At 36.8% G+C, this 17,927-nt stretch overlaps 3 protein-coding genes across 10 annotated transcripts in view; 2 read left to right on the forward strand and 1 right to left on the reverse strand.

Moving 5' to 3' along the window:
- tuft1b (tuftelin 1b) overlaps nucleotides 1-10,131 on the forward strand; it is a 39,943-nt gene extending 29,812 nt beyond the window's left edge. For both annotated transcript variants that reach the window (XM_015051535.1, XM_015051536.1), the window contains 7 exons: nucleotides 2,590-2,676; nucleotides 4,604-4,714; nucleotides 7,154-7,377; nucleotides 7,500-7,605; nucleotides 8,166-8,249; nucleotides 9,066-9,157; nucleotides 9,245-10,131. In XM_015051535.1, coding sequence (XP_014907021.1) covers nucleotides 2,590-2,676; nucleotides 4,604-4,714; nucleotides 7,154-7,377; nucleotides 7,500-7,605; nucleotides 8,166-8,249; nucleotides 9,066-9,157; nucleotides 9,245-9,317 — 777 coding nt within the window. In that variant the 3' untranslated portion in view covers nucleotides 9,318-10,131. The remainder of the gene's footprint in view (nucleotides 1-2,589; nucleotides 2,677-4,603; nucleotides 4,715-7,153; nucleotides 7,378-7,499; nucleotides 7,606-8,165; nucleotides 8,250-9,065; nucleotides 9,158-9,244) is intronic.
- Nucleotides 1,956-13,957, reverse strand: LOC106959163 (uncharacterized protein C1orf43 homolog). Of its 3 annotated transcripts, XR_001427286.1 has the most exons (9): nucleotides 13,852-13,957; nucleotides 13,626-13,700; nucleotides 13,434-13,535; nucleotides 13,253-13,361; nucleotides 13,098-13,151; nucleotides 11,693-11,859; nucleotides 11,552-11,610; nucleotides 10,344-10,793; nucleotides 1,956-1,969 (listed from the first exon to the last, which is right to left on the reverse strand). XR_001427286.1 is itself a non-coding variant. In XM_015051537.1 (8 exons), exons 1-8 carry the CDS (start codon nucleotides 13,876-13,878, stop codon nucleotides 10,586-10,588), a joined length of 801 nt encoding a protein of 266 aa, XP_014907023.1. In that variant the 5' UTR covers nucleotides 13,879-13,957; the 3' UTR covers nucleotides 10,230-10,585. The 3 variants fall into 3 exon arrangements, 2 of the variants coding, with proteins under 2 accessions (XP_014907023.1, XP_014907025.1); XM_015051537.1 differs by lacking the exon at nucleotides 1,956-1,969 and having other exon boundaries at nucleotides 10,230-10,793; XM_015051539.1 differs by lacking the exon at nucleotides 1,956-1,969 and having other exon boundaries at nucleotides 10,230-10,793; nucleotides 13,626-13,952.
- Nucleotides 13,958-15,335: 1,378 nt separating this feature from the next.
- ubap2l (ubiquitin associated protein 2-like) overlaps nucleotides 15,336-17,927 on the forward strand; it is a 31,324-nt gene continuing 28,732 nt past the window's right edge. For 4 of the 5 annotated variants that reach the window (XM_015051519.1, XM_015051522.1, XM_015051521.1 and 1 more), the window contains exon 1: nucleotides 15,336-15,433. The gene's annotated coding sequence lies outside the window, so the exon portion shown is untranslated. Of the gene's footprint in view, nucleotides 15,434-15,495; nucleotides 15,624-17,927 lie in introns of those variants that run through there. The other variant, XM_015051520.1, reaches the window with a different exon arrangement.

Raw genomic sequence — 17,927 nt, forward strand, 5'->3', positions numbered from 1 at the left:
CGGCACACTAGTGTGCCGCGGAACAGTGGTTGAAAAACACTGCTCTAAAGTATGAAAGCAAATGTTAACATAAATTACAGGTTCAGGACTTTTTTATATATGTTTAAGACTTAAATCCTGGTAATCTGGTCTTTATTTTTCTCTCCAAATTTATAACTTTAAAATCTGAGATTTATTTGCATTTATTTTTGTAGGGGTTTTTTTGTTAATTATTTTAATGTTGGAACTTCTGAGGTTTTTCTCAAAATTGTGCCTGAACTTTTTATACATTGTAACAATTCAGGCTATAAAAACCTTACTAAGAAGCTGAGTAAACCATAAGATATCTAAATGTTGCAAAGCATTTTGATTTAATAATCTAATCTGCTATTTGTGATCTAGATAATCTAGACATCTGAAATATTCAAAATCTTCTTTTCCATTCCTGTTCAGGCTTTGGTTTATTTTTACGTATAAATTGAGTTTTAAGGAATTTTACAACTCTTGCATTTGAATGGATTTAACTTTATTACATTGAAAATAATGTGGGGACAAAAACAAGAAATCATGCAAGGAAAGATGGTTACAAAGAGCAAATCCAGAGAGTTCATTTAGAAAAAGATCTAAAAAATATATCTTTAAAAATGATTTGAACTCTTTAAAGTTTCTGATATCAGCTGTCTGTAAATAAAAAAACAAATGCAATCATTTTCAAATAAAAATTTTTCTTGGAGGAAAAAAATCCGATTTTTTTGTTTAGTTTATTTGTATAAGCTGGGCTGGTAACCTTAGTGCTATTAAACTCTGCACATTGTGTAAACATTATTTACTTTTGTAGCTCTAAATGCTTCTGTTTTCAACTTAATTTAATATTAACTTTGCACAGCTCTCTCCAGCGTAGTTATTTGTTTGTCCTCGTTGCACGATGTGTTAAAATCCTTCCAGATGAGCTGCAGGCGGAGCAGCAAAGCATCTGGACTCATTTTCTGCTGCTGTTATATGTGCAGAGTGGTTTGGTTTTGTAAGACTTTACAGAGGCTCTGCATATCTGTGCTACGGACATTTTGTTCCCTGTTGTACCTGTGGAAATTTATTTTTCCTTCTGTAATGCAAAGACACACAAAGTGATTTCTAATTTGTCCGTCTTGCATAATTAGTCCAGAGCAGAAAGTAGCAGCAAATATTCAGGAGCTGCATCTGGTTTATATTTTGTTTTTCTTTGCGTGGGAGAATTTTTTTTTTTTTTTTTTTTACATTTCCCTCAGAAATGTCCCCAGTCTATGTTGTTCACTAGAGAACTATGTCTGTTTACAGCTCACTGCTGCCTGTGGGCCTGCAGACCTCAACCATTAAGTTTTGATTTTCAGCCTCATCTTTGTTCATCCAAAAATTTCCCAGATTCCTGGAATCCTTTCGTGATATCATCTGCTGTAGTTAGAAATCCCAGTATTTTCACATTCTTTCTCTTGCATGATTTTATGTCAGACTTATTAGATTATTAGATTGGCTGCAGACAGTTTAACAGGGCCGTAACTAATTGCAGACGAGGCCACGGGCGCCTGGTTATGTTGTAAAATGAAGGAGCAAGGCTGGAAAGAAGTGAACAATGACATTAAGCCCAAAATTACTCTTCCCCTTAACAGATTTAGTTTTAAAGTAATACTTTAATTAGACCAAGATGCATCTTCTGACTGGAAGTAATACTAATATTGTTACTGACTGAGAATCTGTGGACGGAGCTACAGATTAGGGTTATGGTAAGGAAGCTTTCCAACCTCAGACTTTGAGCTCCTCGCCAAATATAAATATTAAAAAATACCTGTGAAATATGCAGAAACCTGGTCAATGACTGGTAGAAATGTTTGATTATTTATAATCATTTTTGACCCACCATTTTTTTGGTAAAAAAAAAATAAAAAATTTAAAAAGTGTTTTCAAAATTTATACTTTTAACATTGATCTTCTTAATTGTCTGTAAACAATTTTAAATCTGATTTTGAGTTTAATTGTGTATGATTACACCCTTCATCTTTGTTCACCTTTTTAATGAAAAAACATTATTTATTTGATAAGTTTATGCTGAAGCTCAGCATCTCATTTTACCTGCAACAGCTTATTGAATGACCAGTTAAGACAACTTTATTTCTTGCATGGCATTTAAAACTCCTTCACTTGTGAAAACTTCACTTTTATTTGCCAATCTAAGCTGTGTGCTTTGGCTTTTATAATTAGCATTAGCCACAGCAATGGCCACTGGAGATACTGTCACTGCTGCAAGTTTCTGATGTCTCTTAATAATTTTCCAGAGGCGAAACTGACTGCAAAGTTGTTTCACTGATTTTTTTAATTTTATTTTATTTTATTTTTTTCATATTTTACTGGGACTTATTCCAAATCTTTCTGTAGCAACATGCTTAAATAAAACTTGTAAAATTATGTTGTGTTTTTTTTTTATTATTATTATTTTACTGTGCCAACGTCTATGGAGTTTTCACTGGCTACGGAATAAAGCAAAACCAAAAACTTCAATTTTCTTTTTACGTAAAAAAATAATAACATAAGAAATAAACAACAACCTTTTCAATCTGGTCACTCCGTTTGTGTTTTCAGGTTCCAGAAAATGACTTCAGAGTCAACAAGGCCAACTATCAACCACCGATCACCAACAACAACAACAACGTCGCACTTGACATTCAGGTTAGCTCATCTTACTTCAATGCTTTAATGCATCTATCAACTGTGTTGCTTTTTACACACTAATATATATAAATAAGTAAATGTGGCACGAATCACTTTCAGTTGCAGAAGATTTAAATGCATCATGTGTAAAGAAAAGTTTTAGCTCCTCTGATTGGCTCCCACTGCTGCCTTTCCCATGCATTGTGCTGGAGTCAGCACTTTATAAGAGCTTCTGTAAACCCACACCATTATCTCCAGCACTGTGGGTGTGAGGGTTGATGGCAGGTAAACCCGGGTCAGTTTGCACTGCCCTGCTTCTCTAAGTAGTCAGATTATATAACTGTGCAGGGAGCAAAGTGGAAAGTGCAATTATTCTGCTCACTAAAGCAAACGTTTAGCGATAAAAGATTATGTTTGGACTATTTAAAAGCTGCCGTTTCCTAAGTCTAGACCTGCTTTATCTCACCATTTCAGGCTTGGGTTTGATTTTACTGGCCATATTGTGCAATGTTTATTCTTTTATACCTCGTAATAAAAGAATAAACTAATTGTACAAAGAAAATGCATTTATAACAAAAGCAAGCAGAAGGAGAAGAAAAGCAGAGAGTATTTGCACATTCAAAGAATTGGGTAGAAGAATAAACTTTTAGTATCAACCAATAAATTACTATTCATGTTAATTTGGTTTGAATAGTCTTTCTGTTAGTATTAGAAATAAGGCTGCCGTTAACGGTTATATTAGTAACTGATTTTTCTATCGATTATTCTGACAATTTATTGACTAATCGGATGAAAGAAATTGCCTCATTTAACCACTATTTTCTTTACACAGTCTTAGAAATACTGTAAATGATGCACATAAACAAATAACCCAGTTCCTTTTTTAAATAAGAAAACAAACATTTTATCACCTAAAATTCAATAACATAAAATTTCTTCAGTGTATGTTTGATTGTTTGTAGCAAAGCATTGATCTGGAACTAAAAAATACTGTCTGTTAATCTGTTTATTTTTTTTTTTGGATTAGCAATTGGATAGCAAATGATACTTTACAGGAAATTTCTGGGTAAAACATGTTTACAGAAATAACTTTTCCATCTTAAATGCATATATTTTGTACAGTTTTGGCTTAGACACTGCTCTGACTGTTTTTCAGCAATTGCTCTTTTTCGAGTCTGTGTACTCCAGTTATTGATTAATCAGTTACAAAATTAGTTGATAACTATTCAGAAACTAATTATTCATGATCAACCCGATTAATCGTTTCTGTCCCAGTTTTAAATTCACATTTTCCCCTTAAATTAAAGACTCATTCCTTTTTATAAGAAAAGCTTTTTTGAATGTCTTCTGGTAATAATTTATGTTTGGCTTTAAACTTAATAATGGCTGTTTATAATTCCACTGTGTCAGCAAATTTGAACAGTTTGTACGATCCAAATAACCAACTTTATTGATTACTCTTAACTCGTTTTTGCAATATTAAAGGGGCATAAAGGGGCAGTATTATGTGTTTTCTAGGCACATAGTTCCATTTTATAGCACAATCAAGTAGCTATGTTACATTCAGTTGTCACAGAAACTCTATAAATATCAAATATGACTTGAAATAAATTAGACTGTGCCTTAAAATTGGGCCTCTGTTGCTTGGTTGCAAACTGCAGCTCTAAAGAGGAGATTAAAGGCCACAGAGATTAAAGGATTTCTCAAACATGCAAGAAAGAATCAAGGCAACACTCCAGGTGTGTTTTCGATGAGGGAATAGCATTATAAAAGAAGCCCGTTTTTACATAATACTGCCCCTCTAACGTCTACAGTGAAGTTTAGTAGTTGTTGCACAATAACTCCTATGAGATGAGACTAGGGAACAGTAAAGAATGTGGAGAGCGGTTTCCTGTTAGATCGGACCCGATTGAACGCGTCTCTCTTTGTCTGTCCACTCTCTCAGCTCGAGGACAATCAAGAGGACAGCGCCAAGCTCAGAGAGGTGACGCGGCGTCTCTACGCGCAGCTGAAGGAGATGGAGAAGCAGCACCAGGAGGAGCGAGACAGACTGGAGGTCAGGAAATGAGTAACTCGACTCGCCTACTGTGACTCACCGCTCTGCTACTTTCACGTTGCTTTAACTGTTATCCATTAATATTACCGTCGGAGTCCATTACTCATACTCCGACGCGCCACCCTTTATTGGTTTTTGTGAAAGATCTGTCCAGACTTGACTAACATTTTTGTAATGGACTTATCAGCATTATAGGTTGTTTTACATCACACTCATTGTTTTTTTAGCAGCAGCAAGTTTAGTATGAGACAATTTTCTCTAAAGACTGACTCATCTAATTTACTTCTTGTGTCTGCAATCTCAAAAACTGGAGAACTTGGAAAGCCAAAAAAATCTACATTAATTAATTAAATGCATGCTTAAGAGATTGTTTATCTCCATAAACACAAAATATATTTAAAATTGTCTTCATATTAGTGATTAGCTCTTTTTAAGACCTTAATATTTACCTCGTGAATGCTGCTGTAAATTAAAGTTAGATTGAGAAAATTAATACTTTAGAAAAGGTTTACTATGCATCAAATATGGAGCTTTTAATAAATGTATTTATGTTTCATAAAAGTTTCATATCAGTGACGTAATGGTGTCTGATGTCTAAATTTAGATGTAAAATGTGTAAAAAGTTTTAAAATACACTGATATTTTATTGCAGCAACATGATCTCATACTGAATTTTTTTAGAAAAATATATATTTTTCTAATTTAGTATGTTTACTCATTAGAAAGAAACATTCCAATTCAAGTAAATTTTAACAAAAAAATATTTTTGTACAAGTCATACCCCTAAAATCCGTGATGTGTGACTTTGTTTCTCTGGGATGTAAATATAGCGTGTAAATATAACTTTCAGTTCTTGAAACTGCTCATTTTCCAAACCCCAAAAAGCAAATGGTTGTTTTAATAAACTCTTGGGCTGATTTTAGATCCAGTTGAGACCCAAGTGGAAGCATAAAAATGTGCAAACTGTGAATTTTGCACAATAGATCCCCTCTAAACAGAGATTTGGTGAACTCAGCCAGTGGAGTGTTAACTGGTGAATCATTTCTGAATCAATTTGTCCAAATGTTTCGGTTAATTATCCTGCTGAAACAAACACCAAATCACCTCCCTCAATGGTCATCTCAACCCCCAGACCCTGGGAAAGGAAATAAGAGAAAACCAAACGCTAACCTTCTGACAATAGTGAGTTTCAAGAACTCTGAAAGTTGGTGGAACCAACTAACGCCCTCAGTTTTCGGTTACCTAGCAACTCACTCATTCTTTGGTTACCTAGCAACTGGCATTGAGTAACTGGCGCAGTAGTAGCAGTTTCAGAGTTTAACTTTTTTTTAGGGGTGCTAATAATTTCAGATTATTTCTCAGACAAATAACATGAATTAAAAATTTTAATTTTGTTTTTTCTCAAACCTTCAGTGTGAGGTAATGTTTCCCGGGAGTCTGCACTTAAACCGCAGCCATGTCTAGAAATGCAACTGTGGACTTTATGGGAAGCTTGGAAACCACAAGTAATGGTTGCCATCAGCTTTAAATGTGTTTTCAGACGGTGATACATTAAAGTAACATCTCTGTCAGCAGGAAGTGAACAGATCCATCAGATCCCGCCTGAGGAGCTGATGTGAAGACAGGCCATTAGCTTTTAGTGGATCTCAGATTAGATCGATCAAGAGATGACTCAGGCTCATGTGTGGAAAGACAGATCATCAATTTGTTCTCCATGATTCGTTCTCAGTGATTTTTTTTATTATTATTGAATTATATGCGCCTTCATATAAAATTAAATCAACACAATGGAGAGTTTAGTTTCATTTTGGATGCTTAGTGTGATCTGAATTGCTAGACCTGACCAAGATGCCGATATTTAACCCCTTAAATATCGGCATCTTGGTCGGATCATTCTGTTCAAGTATATATAAGATGTTAAAGTTGCAGTATGTAAGTCATAAAAATATGTAAAACTGTCCCTATGTTGTGACAGTGAGACAGATAATCTGTGAAAAGATTGATTTCCTACAAAAATGTTTCTCTCCCGACCAAAAACGGCCAATCACAGCCAGGGGTAGGATCTTAGCACTGTCAATCATCCTCATGTACTCACTGCTCAATGTGCTAATGGTGGAGAAACGACTTACCGCTACAGGAAAACTGTCTATCCTCCATCATTGGTGGCTATGCTAACTACCCTGAGCATTAATGACAGGCTATGCTAGCAGAAGGCTATGCTCTTCTGCTAGCTCTTCTGCAGAGGGGTCAGCAGCTCCACATAGATGGTGATTGACAGTGCTAAGACCCAACTCCTGGCTCTGATTGGTTGTTTCTAGTTAGCATTGGAAGAAGTCAGAGAGGAGATCTTTTTTTTTTTTCACGGATTATTTCTCATATGCAGTCATAAAAAAAAAAATCTGACCTTGTTAAAATCCCCATCTGTTCGTCATCTTGCAGGCCGAGTCAAACGAGTACCGCATCCGCCTGGCTGAGCAGTCGGAGCGTCTGCAGGCGGTGGAGCTGCAGTCGGAGGAAAAGGGCCAGCAGGTGGAGGAGCTGCAGCGACTGCTGGAGAGCATGAGGATCGAGAGCGGCCTCCTCAAAGACAAGATGGAGGCAAGGGAGGCGGAGCTGCTCCAAGTCAAAGAGGACAATAAGGAAGGAGTAGAGAACGACGAAAGGTAGGAATTTATTTTTTATCAAGGTGAAACTTCTGTTGTAAACTCAGGTAGCGATTCGACAGAGAAAACCTGCAGAGGGTTGTTTTGTTGTTTCCAATCAGTTTTTATCGTGTCGTCTGCAGGTGCACAGAGCTCAAGAAACAAGTGGCTGTGCTGAAGGAAAAGATTCATCACCTTGACGACATGATAAAGAGTCATCAGAGGAAGCTCCGCTTCATGATTGAGCAGGTATTTACGCATGCATCAAGGTTTTCTGATGGTCAGAGTTGGATAGTAAGCAGTTACAGTTACTCAGTTAGATTTAAGAACTTTAAGAAAAGTTTTGAAACTTTTATTGAAAGAAATTAATTTTGAATGGTTTTTTTGTTGTTGTTTGTTATTTTATAATTATTTTTATATGAATTATTTTCATTTTGACCTTAAAATACCAAAATTTCCACATAAGTTTGCATTTTGGTTCGTCTGATTAGGTAATTTTTAAATATTAAATGATTGATATTTAGATCAGTTACTCAACACTTGAGTCGCCTTTTTTTACCAAATACTTTTTTCACTCTTACTTGAGTAATTTCTTTGACAACTACTTTTTACTTTTATTTGAGTAGTAATATGTTGAAGTAGTGCTACTCTTGAGTACAGTTTCTGGTTCCTCTTCCCACCTCAGCTGATTATGTACACAGAGACAAAGACGACGCCAGGAATGAAGGAGTGAGACAGAGTTGACGCAGGAGGGATTTATGCTTTTTTATGAATATTACAGTTTTTGCTTGTTTCGGTTGGTATCACAGCTGCAGCAGTCACGGACAGTACTCCAAGAGAGGGATCGGGTCATCATGGACCTGGAGGAGAAGGTCGCTTTCCTGGAAGCTGAGGTGAGTAGGTCAAAGGTCAAAAGGAAAACGACTGGCCCTCCAAAGGGCTTGTTCACCTTTTAAAACAGCCATTACTGTGATTCTGAAGTTTCTTTATAAACAGCCTTTCTATAACTTTGACTGCTTCACAATTTGTGGTGTTATAACCACAAATCTTATTTTGCCTCTTTACACTGATACCCCCAATTTAACTCACTAATCAATAGTCCATCGTTACTTTGTTAAAACCACAAATGGCGTCATAAAAACCAGCAGATGTTGTGGAGAAGTTTAATGTGGGGTCGGGCTAACTAAATATATCAGGCTTTCCATGTTTCGTAATTTGCATTTCTGTTACAAAAGTTCACAAAACTTTGTCAATATTCTGCTAATGTAAAAAAAAAAAAAACAATTTTGCAATTGCGGTGTTTCCATTAAATACAAAAGGCAATTAAAGTCACACATGAATAAGTTTATTTACGTGATAAATCATTAAAAACCATTCTGCGCTGTCATGCTCCATCTACTTCCTGTCTCTTCTTCTTCGTGTTTTGCGCCAGCGGTAACATCTGGTTGTTAATCATGTGACTCCTGTTGATCATGATTTTATAAGGAGCTGTAACATCTTCATGCCTATATTTACATGCAGATTGTACAATTCATGTCAGTTTATTCACTTAAGTAGACAAAGCTTTATATTGATACATGTGTTTATGAAGAAACAGGTTTTTGCAAAAAGCTGAAAATCAGAATTTCTGTAAAAGGTAGAAGTGTTAAAAAAAACAGCACATAATACAGGAATGAAAGTAAATGCTTTTCACTTGTTTCTGCTTGCAGAACAAGGAACTGCACGACCACATGGACCACTTCCTGTCAGGACGGGACCCTCCTGCCCTGTCCACAGAAAACAAGCCAGAAATTGTTTACAGGTGAGGAGACGCCGCCCAGTTTCCGTTGCTACTCGTCATCAAGGCTTTTCTGATCTACATCAGCTCACCATTTTGTTTTTTTTGCAGCAAACCTTTGATTCCAACATCCCCGACCAACAAAGTGCTGCCTTTCATCAAAGTCATCGAGATCAAATCCTGAGCAACATCCGCGGAAATGATCTAGAACAAATGTGTAAATACGTTTTACTTACCCTCTGTTAATATATAGATATTTATATGTAGATCTGCAGTGATGGGTATTTAACAGACCTCATGTTTGTGGCTTTTTCACATGCAGGATATTTGTTGCATGTCAAAAACAAATAGGGCAACATGATGAACTCCTCAAAAGCAGTTAAATGATTTCTTGGATGTTACACACGGGCACAAGTCTGTGCAGTTTGTACTTTGACAGGGAAGCCTTCAGGATATAGTGGAAAGCGTTCAAAGAACTTCAAGCTGCGTCTCGTGCAAAGTAATAAGCAGCTTTATAGGTCAAGTTAGAGAAGCTAAACTCATAGGAAACTAATCTGGGTTAAATGAAAAAATAGTCAATATTCTGATGGTTTCAGCACATTTTTATGAGTGACCAGCTTCCTTAAGGGTCATAGTTAAATTCCTCAGTGCTTTGTACAGACTTTGTTACTGTCAGAATGTTTCTCTTACATTAAGTGGGTCATTTGTGAACAAAAAAAATGCATTTAATGTAATAAAACTCCAACCCTAAACTCCAAATATTCTCTAAGCTATATTATTTTCCAATCTGCAAGGTATTGCTCGAACATGTTCTGTGTCCAGGCTTAACTTCTGCTAGTCATATTTAATAATGAATATTTAACATTGTTTTGTATTTTTCTTCAACTTGTCAATATTTTTGTTGTGTTTCTGTAAAAGCTGTAGATAGCTATCACAAAGTTAGACATTTTGTTGCAGATTTTCTCCACTTTTATTTAAACCTAAATAAAAAAAAAAAACAGGATAACCTGAATACTGTTGGCGCTTCATTTCTTACGGGATTAATTATGGGTTATACTGCCACCTAGTGGTGCTATGAAGAACAGGAACTGAATTAGATGTATGGTTGTTTTTATTTCTTTTCATCTTTAAGTCACATATAAACACATCTCAGATAAATACAAACCAAACAGCATCAATAAGTTATAAATTAAATATTTCACAGCTGTACAAACAATAAAAAACCCTAATATTTAGATTCACATTCAGGCTTTTGAAAAGAAATGTCAAATAATTTAAAATGAAATCTGTAGCAGGTTGGGTCTAGTTACCCATTAGGTCCAAAGTTTGCAAACATTTCTGAAGTGTGTGCACAAAAAGGCGATGCCTGGAAAAGTCCCAGTTTTTTTTGAGAACTTTAAAACACAACCTAGAAACACGCAGTCACAGGTTCTCCTTCCGAGCGTCTGAGTTTCACAGCGTGCTCTCCAGTGTGTTGTAGTTATCTTTGAAGCTTTTGAGCTCCAGAAAGTGTTTGGGCCTCTTGCTGCGCTGACCCGTGGAGGGCAGGTAGGTGACCTGGATGGTGGAGGGAGCGCCTCGGACTGGGGAGCCCGTTAGGTCTTTGGCCGCAGACTGGTGCTGCTGGTCCAAACTGGTGCTGCTGGAGTAGGCCTTCACTCTGGAGGAGAGGAGAGAGGGATGACTTTCAGTAAAACTGTTCTTATGCAGCTCTAAGTGACATTAAACTAAAATTGATGCAAAAAAAAAAGATTTTTAGCAGTTCTACGGCTATGTTTGCACATCTTGATCTTGTTTTTGTTTCTTTAGCGTTTCCATTCATACTACTAATTTAACCCGACCGCAACAAGACTTCTGGTAAAGAGTTTACATTCCCAAAACGACCTGCATGCACAGAAGAAAAAAGTTGAGGTCACAGCGGCACTTTGCTTCAGATTGTTGTTTAAAAAGAGAGAAGAAAAAAAAAAGCACAACTAATATCAACAGCTTTTTGTGGAACATTCACTGCAACTTCTGTAGAGAAATCTGTTTGGATGTGTAGTCAGAGCCAGGAGTGATGGGATCGTGATGTGATGTGCTTCAAATTCATCTGGATTTATCTTTTTCTGGAGCAGAATTATGACGCAAGTGTCACATTAATGATATAAAAGCTGCACAAAGCGCAACATGACCGTTCAGACAGAAGACGTTTTGAAAACAATCAAATATGTATCCAAATTAGTTGGAACTTCAACTAGGGAGGTGGAACTTCACCAGATCTCCGGTGAGGTGAAGAGATGAGAACTTAGCCTAAACACAGCTGGGAAGCTGTTCAGTTCTCTCCCTGTCAGCATGAATAATGTGATCTAAAGTACTTGTTCCAACATTGTTACTTGAACTTAATAGTTTTCAAGTCTGGACCGGCACGGCAGCACTTACACGTCAACCAGTTCATCGAGAGCTTGTCGGTACTCCAGAAACTCTGCCTCGCCAAACGCCTGTCACACAGCAAGAGGAAAGTTAGCGAGCTTCCCTCTACTTTTAGCCAGAGGGGGTAAATTTAACTGGTCCTTCGCCAACCCCGGTTCCGTGGCGAGCGCTGTCGTAGCCTTCAAGCAAGCGATCGATGAGCGCGCTGCGGCTGCTCTTGATCAAAGAGTGGGAATTGCGCAGCTCCACCAGCCAGTTCCTGAAGCTGCGGCCAGTAAATGCGCTCGGAGTGCCGCTTATCTCCTGAACGGGAATCCCTAAACGGGGAAACCAAAAGATTAAAGAAGTGAACCTGTTAAAAAAATTAACGACTGCTCTGCAAGTTTGACTAAATCAGTGCTGTACTTAAAAAAATGTCCTAAGTTATTAGCAGCACATCAAAACAAAACAAAGAGCGCTCTATGGACTTGTTTCTCTTCAAAAGGTATCATGAACTCCAGTGCTATTTATTCATTATGTTCATTACGTCACCAGTTTTATCATTTATGTTGATGTTAACATCTCTTTGGTTATTCAAATGTTCATAATTACGTCCTTTTTATTTAGATGAAAGCAGAATGTTGGTGTTTCTGTATATTTTTTGTTTCCTAAAATTTACACAAAATAATCAGTTTGTTTTGCTAATCTGCTTTGAAAAATAAAGACATTCATTTATTTATAGAACTGAAAGTGGATAGTCATTTAGCCTTTCAGTAGGTTAACTGTTTATATGTAAGATGTGCTTAAATATTGGCAAAAATGGGGTAGTTCAAGTATTAACAGCAGAGTTACAAATAATTTTAGCATATGATTTTGCTGAAAACAGAAATATTCCCAAGTATAGTTTCTCCCTCCTCTCCGGATTAAATGCACTCAAGGTAAAGGTTGTGTGACACTATACTACTGCAATAAATAAAGACTTTACAGAGGAAGTCTGGAGGGAGCTGGGTTTGGGTAATATGTTTTCTTTTTGCATTTATCATATTTTACTTGACCTAAGATCAGAATCCTGCTAACTTCTTTGGGCATGTGACTTTTATCCACTAGTAAGCTAAAATACCAATTTCTTACATCTATGTGGATCTGGAGATTATTTCAACTGACCATTCTTTGATGTCTGCATGCAGCACTTTGATTGGCAAAGAAACCGTAGTGCCAGATGTGCGTATAAAAGACATGCCTCCAAAGATTAATATGCTCAGTTATCCACCTGCCATCTTTAACTATAAGGTTGAGTTGAATAGTTGAAAAATTATATAAAGTATGAGTGAAGATGTTATGATATAGATCTAAAATACTGGTATTTTATTTCTGATATTGATGAATTGACTTGTAACAGAATGTTGTAGGGTTTGGGGGTTTTTTTTTGCAGGTTTTCATGTGAAAATAAGTTTGTACTGCTACCTTGCCCCAGAAATAAATAATTTAAGGGGATTTCTGACACCTGTTGTAGAGAGAATGATGACAATATTGCTTTAATCTTAACCACCAACAGAAACTAAATGTTAAAACTCACCTGAGTCGCGAATAGCATCGAGGGCTTTCATTCGGTACAGATAGTTGTAGCAACCTTGGAGGGAGAGAGTTGGTTTGTTACATTAAAACTGGAAAATCGTAATTTTGCAGAGTGATAAAGGAAGCAAAAAATAATAATAATAAAATAGGACTGACTCATCTGCGATCCCCTCCTGAGTCGGTCATCCCCCTCTGACAGGAGCCGAGGTTCGAAGCAGATCTCCTGGACCTTAGAAAGCTTGGAGTCGATGTTTTCCCTCAAGCCCTGTCAATAGATTCCTGTGTAAATGATAAAGTTAGAAGCACCAGATCCTAAAGGTGAGAAAAGTCCAGTTACCTTCGGTGCATTGTGACCAATAGGTGCGTGCGGTCCACGGCGGGATCTCATCGCAAACCGCATGATTTGCCTTTTCACAAAGATAAACAGCAGCACGAACACCTGCGCACAAAGCCAGACAAAGCTTTAGAGTTTAACAATATTACGCAACTGTTTTTTTATAATGTTCCCTAGATACGGTAAGTGACTCACCAAGTTGCCATAAGCCATGACCAAAACAACATTGACCCCGGACAGAGGCGACGAATCTGCCATTCTGCCTGTAAACTTCAATAAATTCAACGATTGTGGCTACATTAGCTCGGTAGCTAAGGGTACGTTCAATAAAAAGCCGAATCCGGCCAACGCAGTATAAACCGCTTTATTACATGTCTGTATTTAAATAATTCTTCTATTTAAAAAAATATATATATTATACCGTAATAACGTAATCGCCCCTTTTCATAGTGTTTACTTCCAATACCGGTTTTACCTTGAGCTAGCTTTGAACTGACAGGATGACAACTACTGCGCAACACAGGATGGTGCAGTGCTGCCCCCTCCTGGTGAGGAGTGGAGATCAAGGCAGCACACAAATAAAACATCAAGGAAGCGATTTGATTCATCTCTGAGTACAAAGCTTTGGACAAAGTTCAAATAAATTCTTCACATCACACTTTCATATTTTTCCATAACTTCAGGGATTATTATCTATTTATTTGACTATCTTCAATGTAGACCTTCAAAGGTTTCTCAAAAAACAACAGAGATATTAAAGTAATCAAACTCTACTAGCATACACTTAAAGCATTTATGTTGTTATTATTATTATTATTATTATTATTATTATTATTATTATTATTATTATTACTATTATTATTATTATTATTATTATTATTATTATTATTATTATTAGTGGTGGTGGTGGTGGTATTATATATGTAACAATTTAAAATGGTAATACTGCAACTGCTGCATCGTGTAAATTGTTGCATAATAATGCCACGGCTAATAATAATAGCAATAATAATAGTGGGATTTAAAAATCATATCGTATGGAAACCCCAAAGTTCCACGCAGAGGCGATCCTGGGCAAACAACCGGAGACCAAGACAAACAAAATATATTAAGTAATGACAGAACACAGTTTGCGCCACAACTATTTTGTAGCTATCTGTACTCTATAGTCCATATGACAGACAAGTCAAGTATCAGAAATCTAGATTTCGATTGAATAAAGTATGGACACTTAGATGTTTTTCTTTTTTTTTTTTACAAACTTCTGTTCCCTTTTAAAACTGCAAAAACTTTGAAGGATGAATTGATACACCATAACAATGACAAGTTTGCAAATAAAAACATTTAAACTATAAATCTACAAATATGTTAGGCACATTGGGAACCCCACATTGCATGATTTTCCTGTTCTACTTATTTACAAATGCTTAAAATTCCTAATCGTTATATTTTTCCAGATTAGATGTACCCTGTTATTATTTGGGGAACCTTTCATTTAGTCAATAATAGCTATTATAATAGCTGATTGTAGATTTGTGCATCTGTTTGGTTGTTTGTTATTTTGTTGTTTTTGTTTTACTTGGACCTTGAGTTTGAAATAAAGTTTGCATCTATCTAATAAGTCCTCCATTTCTAAACACATATTCCATACTTTACGAATACATAACAATGAGACATAAGTACTCTCCAAAAAAGATGAGTTAGTTTCTTTTTAAATTGTTTCTTTAATTGTTTTCACCTTCTTGTGTACCTGTGTTAGAGTAATCTGGGGATTGTTTTTGATTTCCACAGTGAGGAGGACACACGCCAGCTGCAGTTTGTTTCTTCCACCCTGTCGCCTCCTGTGTTGTGCATCAACATCTTCAGCATGTCACAACTCGGTTGATGATATCTAACTACATATCCGAAAGTGATCACGTGGTGTGGCTCCTGTTTCCTCGAAGCGGCTCTGTGAAAAACCACGTGACGCAGTTCTCCGTAGCGTCAGAGTGGAAAAGAAACAGGTAAATTCAGCCTCTCGTTTATTGTCTGTGGGCTTGTTGGCTCGGGTTTTTTTTTTTTTGTATATACAATTCCTTTAATTTGTTCTACAAAAGTTCAAGAATTACACACAGCCCTGAATCCGAACAGTAGTTCGACAGCGAGACATCTTGTCGGCTGTAGCTGTGTGTAATATATTGAGCCGGGTTTCTGGTCAGTATCGCCTGTTATTTATTTCCATCTTAGCGGCCTGCAGGCCTGCCTTCAGCCCCGGTGTTTTCCTAGTAGACAGTCCGGGTTTGGGGTTACACCGGAGGGACACTGGTTGTAAACGTTGTAGTGCACAAACTGCTAACCTAGCTAAAGTTACAGTTCGCCGAAACAAACGACATTACTTAGCATAGCTTCAAGTTATTAGCAATACTCTTATAGCAACAGGGCGTATTTTTTGTTTGTTTCTTTCTTCAACTGTGAAAGCTTCGCTGCTCGTTAAACAGGTGGTGAGCTAATTAACCTGTTGGCTATGCAGTGAACTAAAGCCATCCCCGGTATTGCTGCTTTCTCCTGGCAGCTTTCTGAAGCTGTGTTAGCTCGTTAGCTGGTAAAGTTAGCCTCGTTGTCGCCATGAGGTGAAGCTGTGAGAAGCGGAAGCCCACCGAGACTTCAGAGCTGGATGTTTTCTTTCAACGATTAGCTGCTGGGCTAACTGGTTGACCATGTGGCTGGCTTATCGAAGTGACATATAATTGTATCTGCGACGGGCCCTGGCTACTGGTTTGCTGTTATGGGCTTGTCAAAGCACGGCTTTTACGTAACCTGAGCAAGATTAAGTAGTCACCTAACCTAACATAGGTTGGATAACCATTTCCTTATGACGAATATCTGCTTGGCTATGTTTTAGTTAGTGTTTGCATTTTTTTTTTCTTTTGCTGCATGGCCAATTAAGCCCAGCTCTCTAATCAAAGGACTTTTAAAAGCTCATATTGCTCTTGGGATTGCTTCCCCTCCCTGGATGCATATGGGCAAAAAATGGGAGAGAACTGCAAATGCGTATAAAGTAGGGTTGTAACGATACATAAAACCCTCAAAACGAGACACGTCATTGAGTTCACGAGAACGAGACGGGATTAGATTTTAATATTACTTTAAAAGAAACTTCAAAGATCAAATTTATGCTGCATGAAGGCCTTTGTTCTGCCTCTTTATAGATTTTTGCCACAATCTCAGCAAACTACGTCTTTTTCTGATTTCTTTTTATCTCTTTAGGCCTTAGGTTAGTGCTTAAACTGTGCATGCTCTGCAGTACTTTTCCCAGTTGCTATTGGTAGCGTTTGCTGTGATTGTAACGCCCAGCAACTCTTTGTCTCCTTCAGCAACTGAACAACAACGCAATTGCTCGTTTCTTGTTACTCTGTCAATTATCTTTTTTACTGGAAAGCCCAAAAATACTGCCAAACAGATTTAAGAGTAGTTGGAGCATCTTCTTTTGCAGCTCTACCATGATGACTGCAACTAGCAGGTGCTCCTGAGATACCAGTCACCTCAAGGAGAAATATCATCATCATTCTTCTAGAATAAAGCTAACATCTCTATCCTGTTTTATGGATCCTGTTGTCCTCCAAAGACCAAATTGAGGTTGTTTAATTTTTTCAAGAATTTCCAGACCCAGATTTGGAAACGGTGTCTTTTGTGGTTGGCTTTTATCCCAATTCTCCCAGTGAGTGATCCTGCAGACTCCCCTCTGGGTGTTGAAGCTTAACCCTGACCCTTTGAAAGAACACATTAGATTAAGTTATTATTGAAGATGCACAGGTGTTTCTGGGCCAATGCACATTTATGGTTTGCTTGAAATCTTTCCTAATTATTAGACTTTATTTTTTATTATTCTCAACAAAGACAAAAAGGAAATTGTTGCATATTCTTCTATTAGCATGAGTTTGTCTGAAAATCAGCAAAAATATAACACTTTTTTACTCTATATATTTTATAAACATGGACTTATCAGGCTTTAATAAAATTATTTTTACCTTTAATTATTTTAATGATGCCAAAATTTGGCATTTTTCAAATATCTCTGACTAGCATGGGCTTATTCTCCCAGTATGATGATGTTGATTTTAAATGTCACAATAATTTGATTTCTTAAATTTCCAAGTGAAAAACGCAGTAGTCTCTCCAGGGTAAATATTCCAGTAAGTTTTTTCTAGTATTGCCATATTGACAAACCTTTTACAACAGTAATATAACAGGACTTTATAACTTTGTCATAAAAACAAAGAGAAAATGAAACATTGCATTGTAGCATGGCTGAAGGAGCTAACTGACTTAAATGTTCAACTTTCACTCAGAAGTTGAAATTTGCATGTTGGTCTGGTCACTAAGTTTATAAATTACAAAATTAAAAGGATTTTAAACTTGAAATTATGACATTCCCAGATCCAAGTTCCAAATTTAGTTAAACTGATCATGTTACATGAAGCCACCAGGATTTCTTTTGATAGTTTTCTTCACAGCTCC

This window comes from Poecilia latipinna, unplaced genomic scaffold (assembly GCF_001443285.1).
Source record: "Poecilia latipinna isolate Pla-1442-1.1 unplaced genomic scaffold, P_latipinna-1.0 Scaffold1050, whole genome shotgun sequence".
Classification (NCBI taxonomy): domain Eukaryota; kingdom Metazoa; phylum Chordata; class Actinopteri; order Cyprinodontiformes; family Poeciliidae; genus Poecilia; species Poecilia latipinna.

Excerpts from the sequence above, each read along its gene's own strand:
- LOC106959163 (XM_015051537.1), bottom strand. The coding sequence starts at position 13,878 with ATGAAAAGGGGCGATTACGTTATTACG. Across the intron at positions 13,701-13,851 it reads GGGGCGATTACGTTATTACG|TTTACAGGCAGAATGGCAGA; the intron begins GTATAATATATA and ends AATTTATTGAAG. Across the intron at positions 13,152-13,252 it reads CAGGAGGGGATCGCAGATGA|GTTGCTACAACTATCTGTAC; the intron begins GTCAGTCCTATT and ends TCTCCCTCCAAG.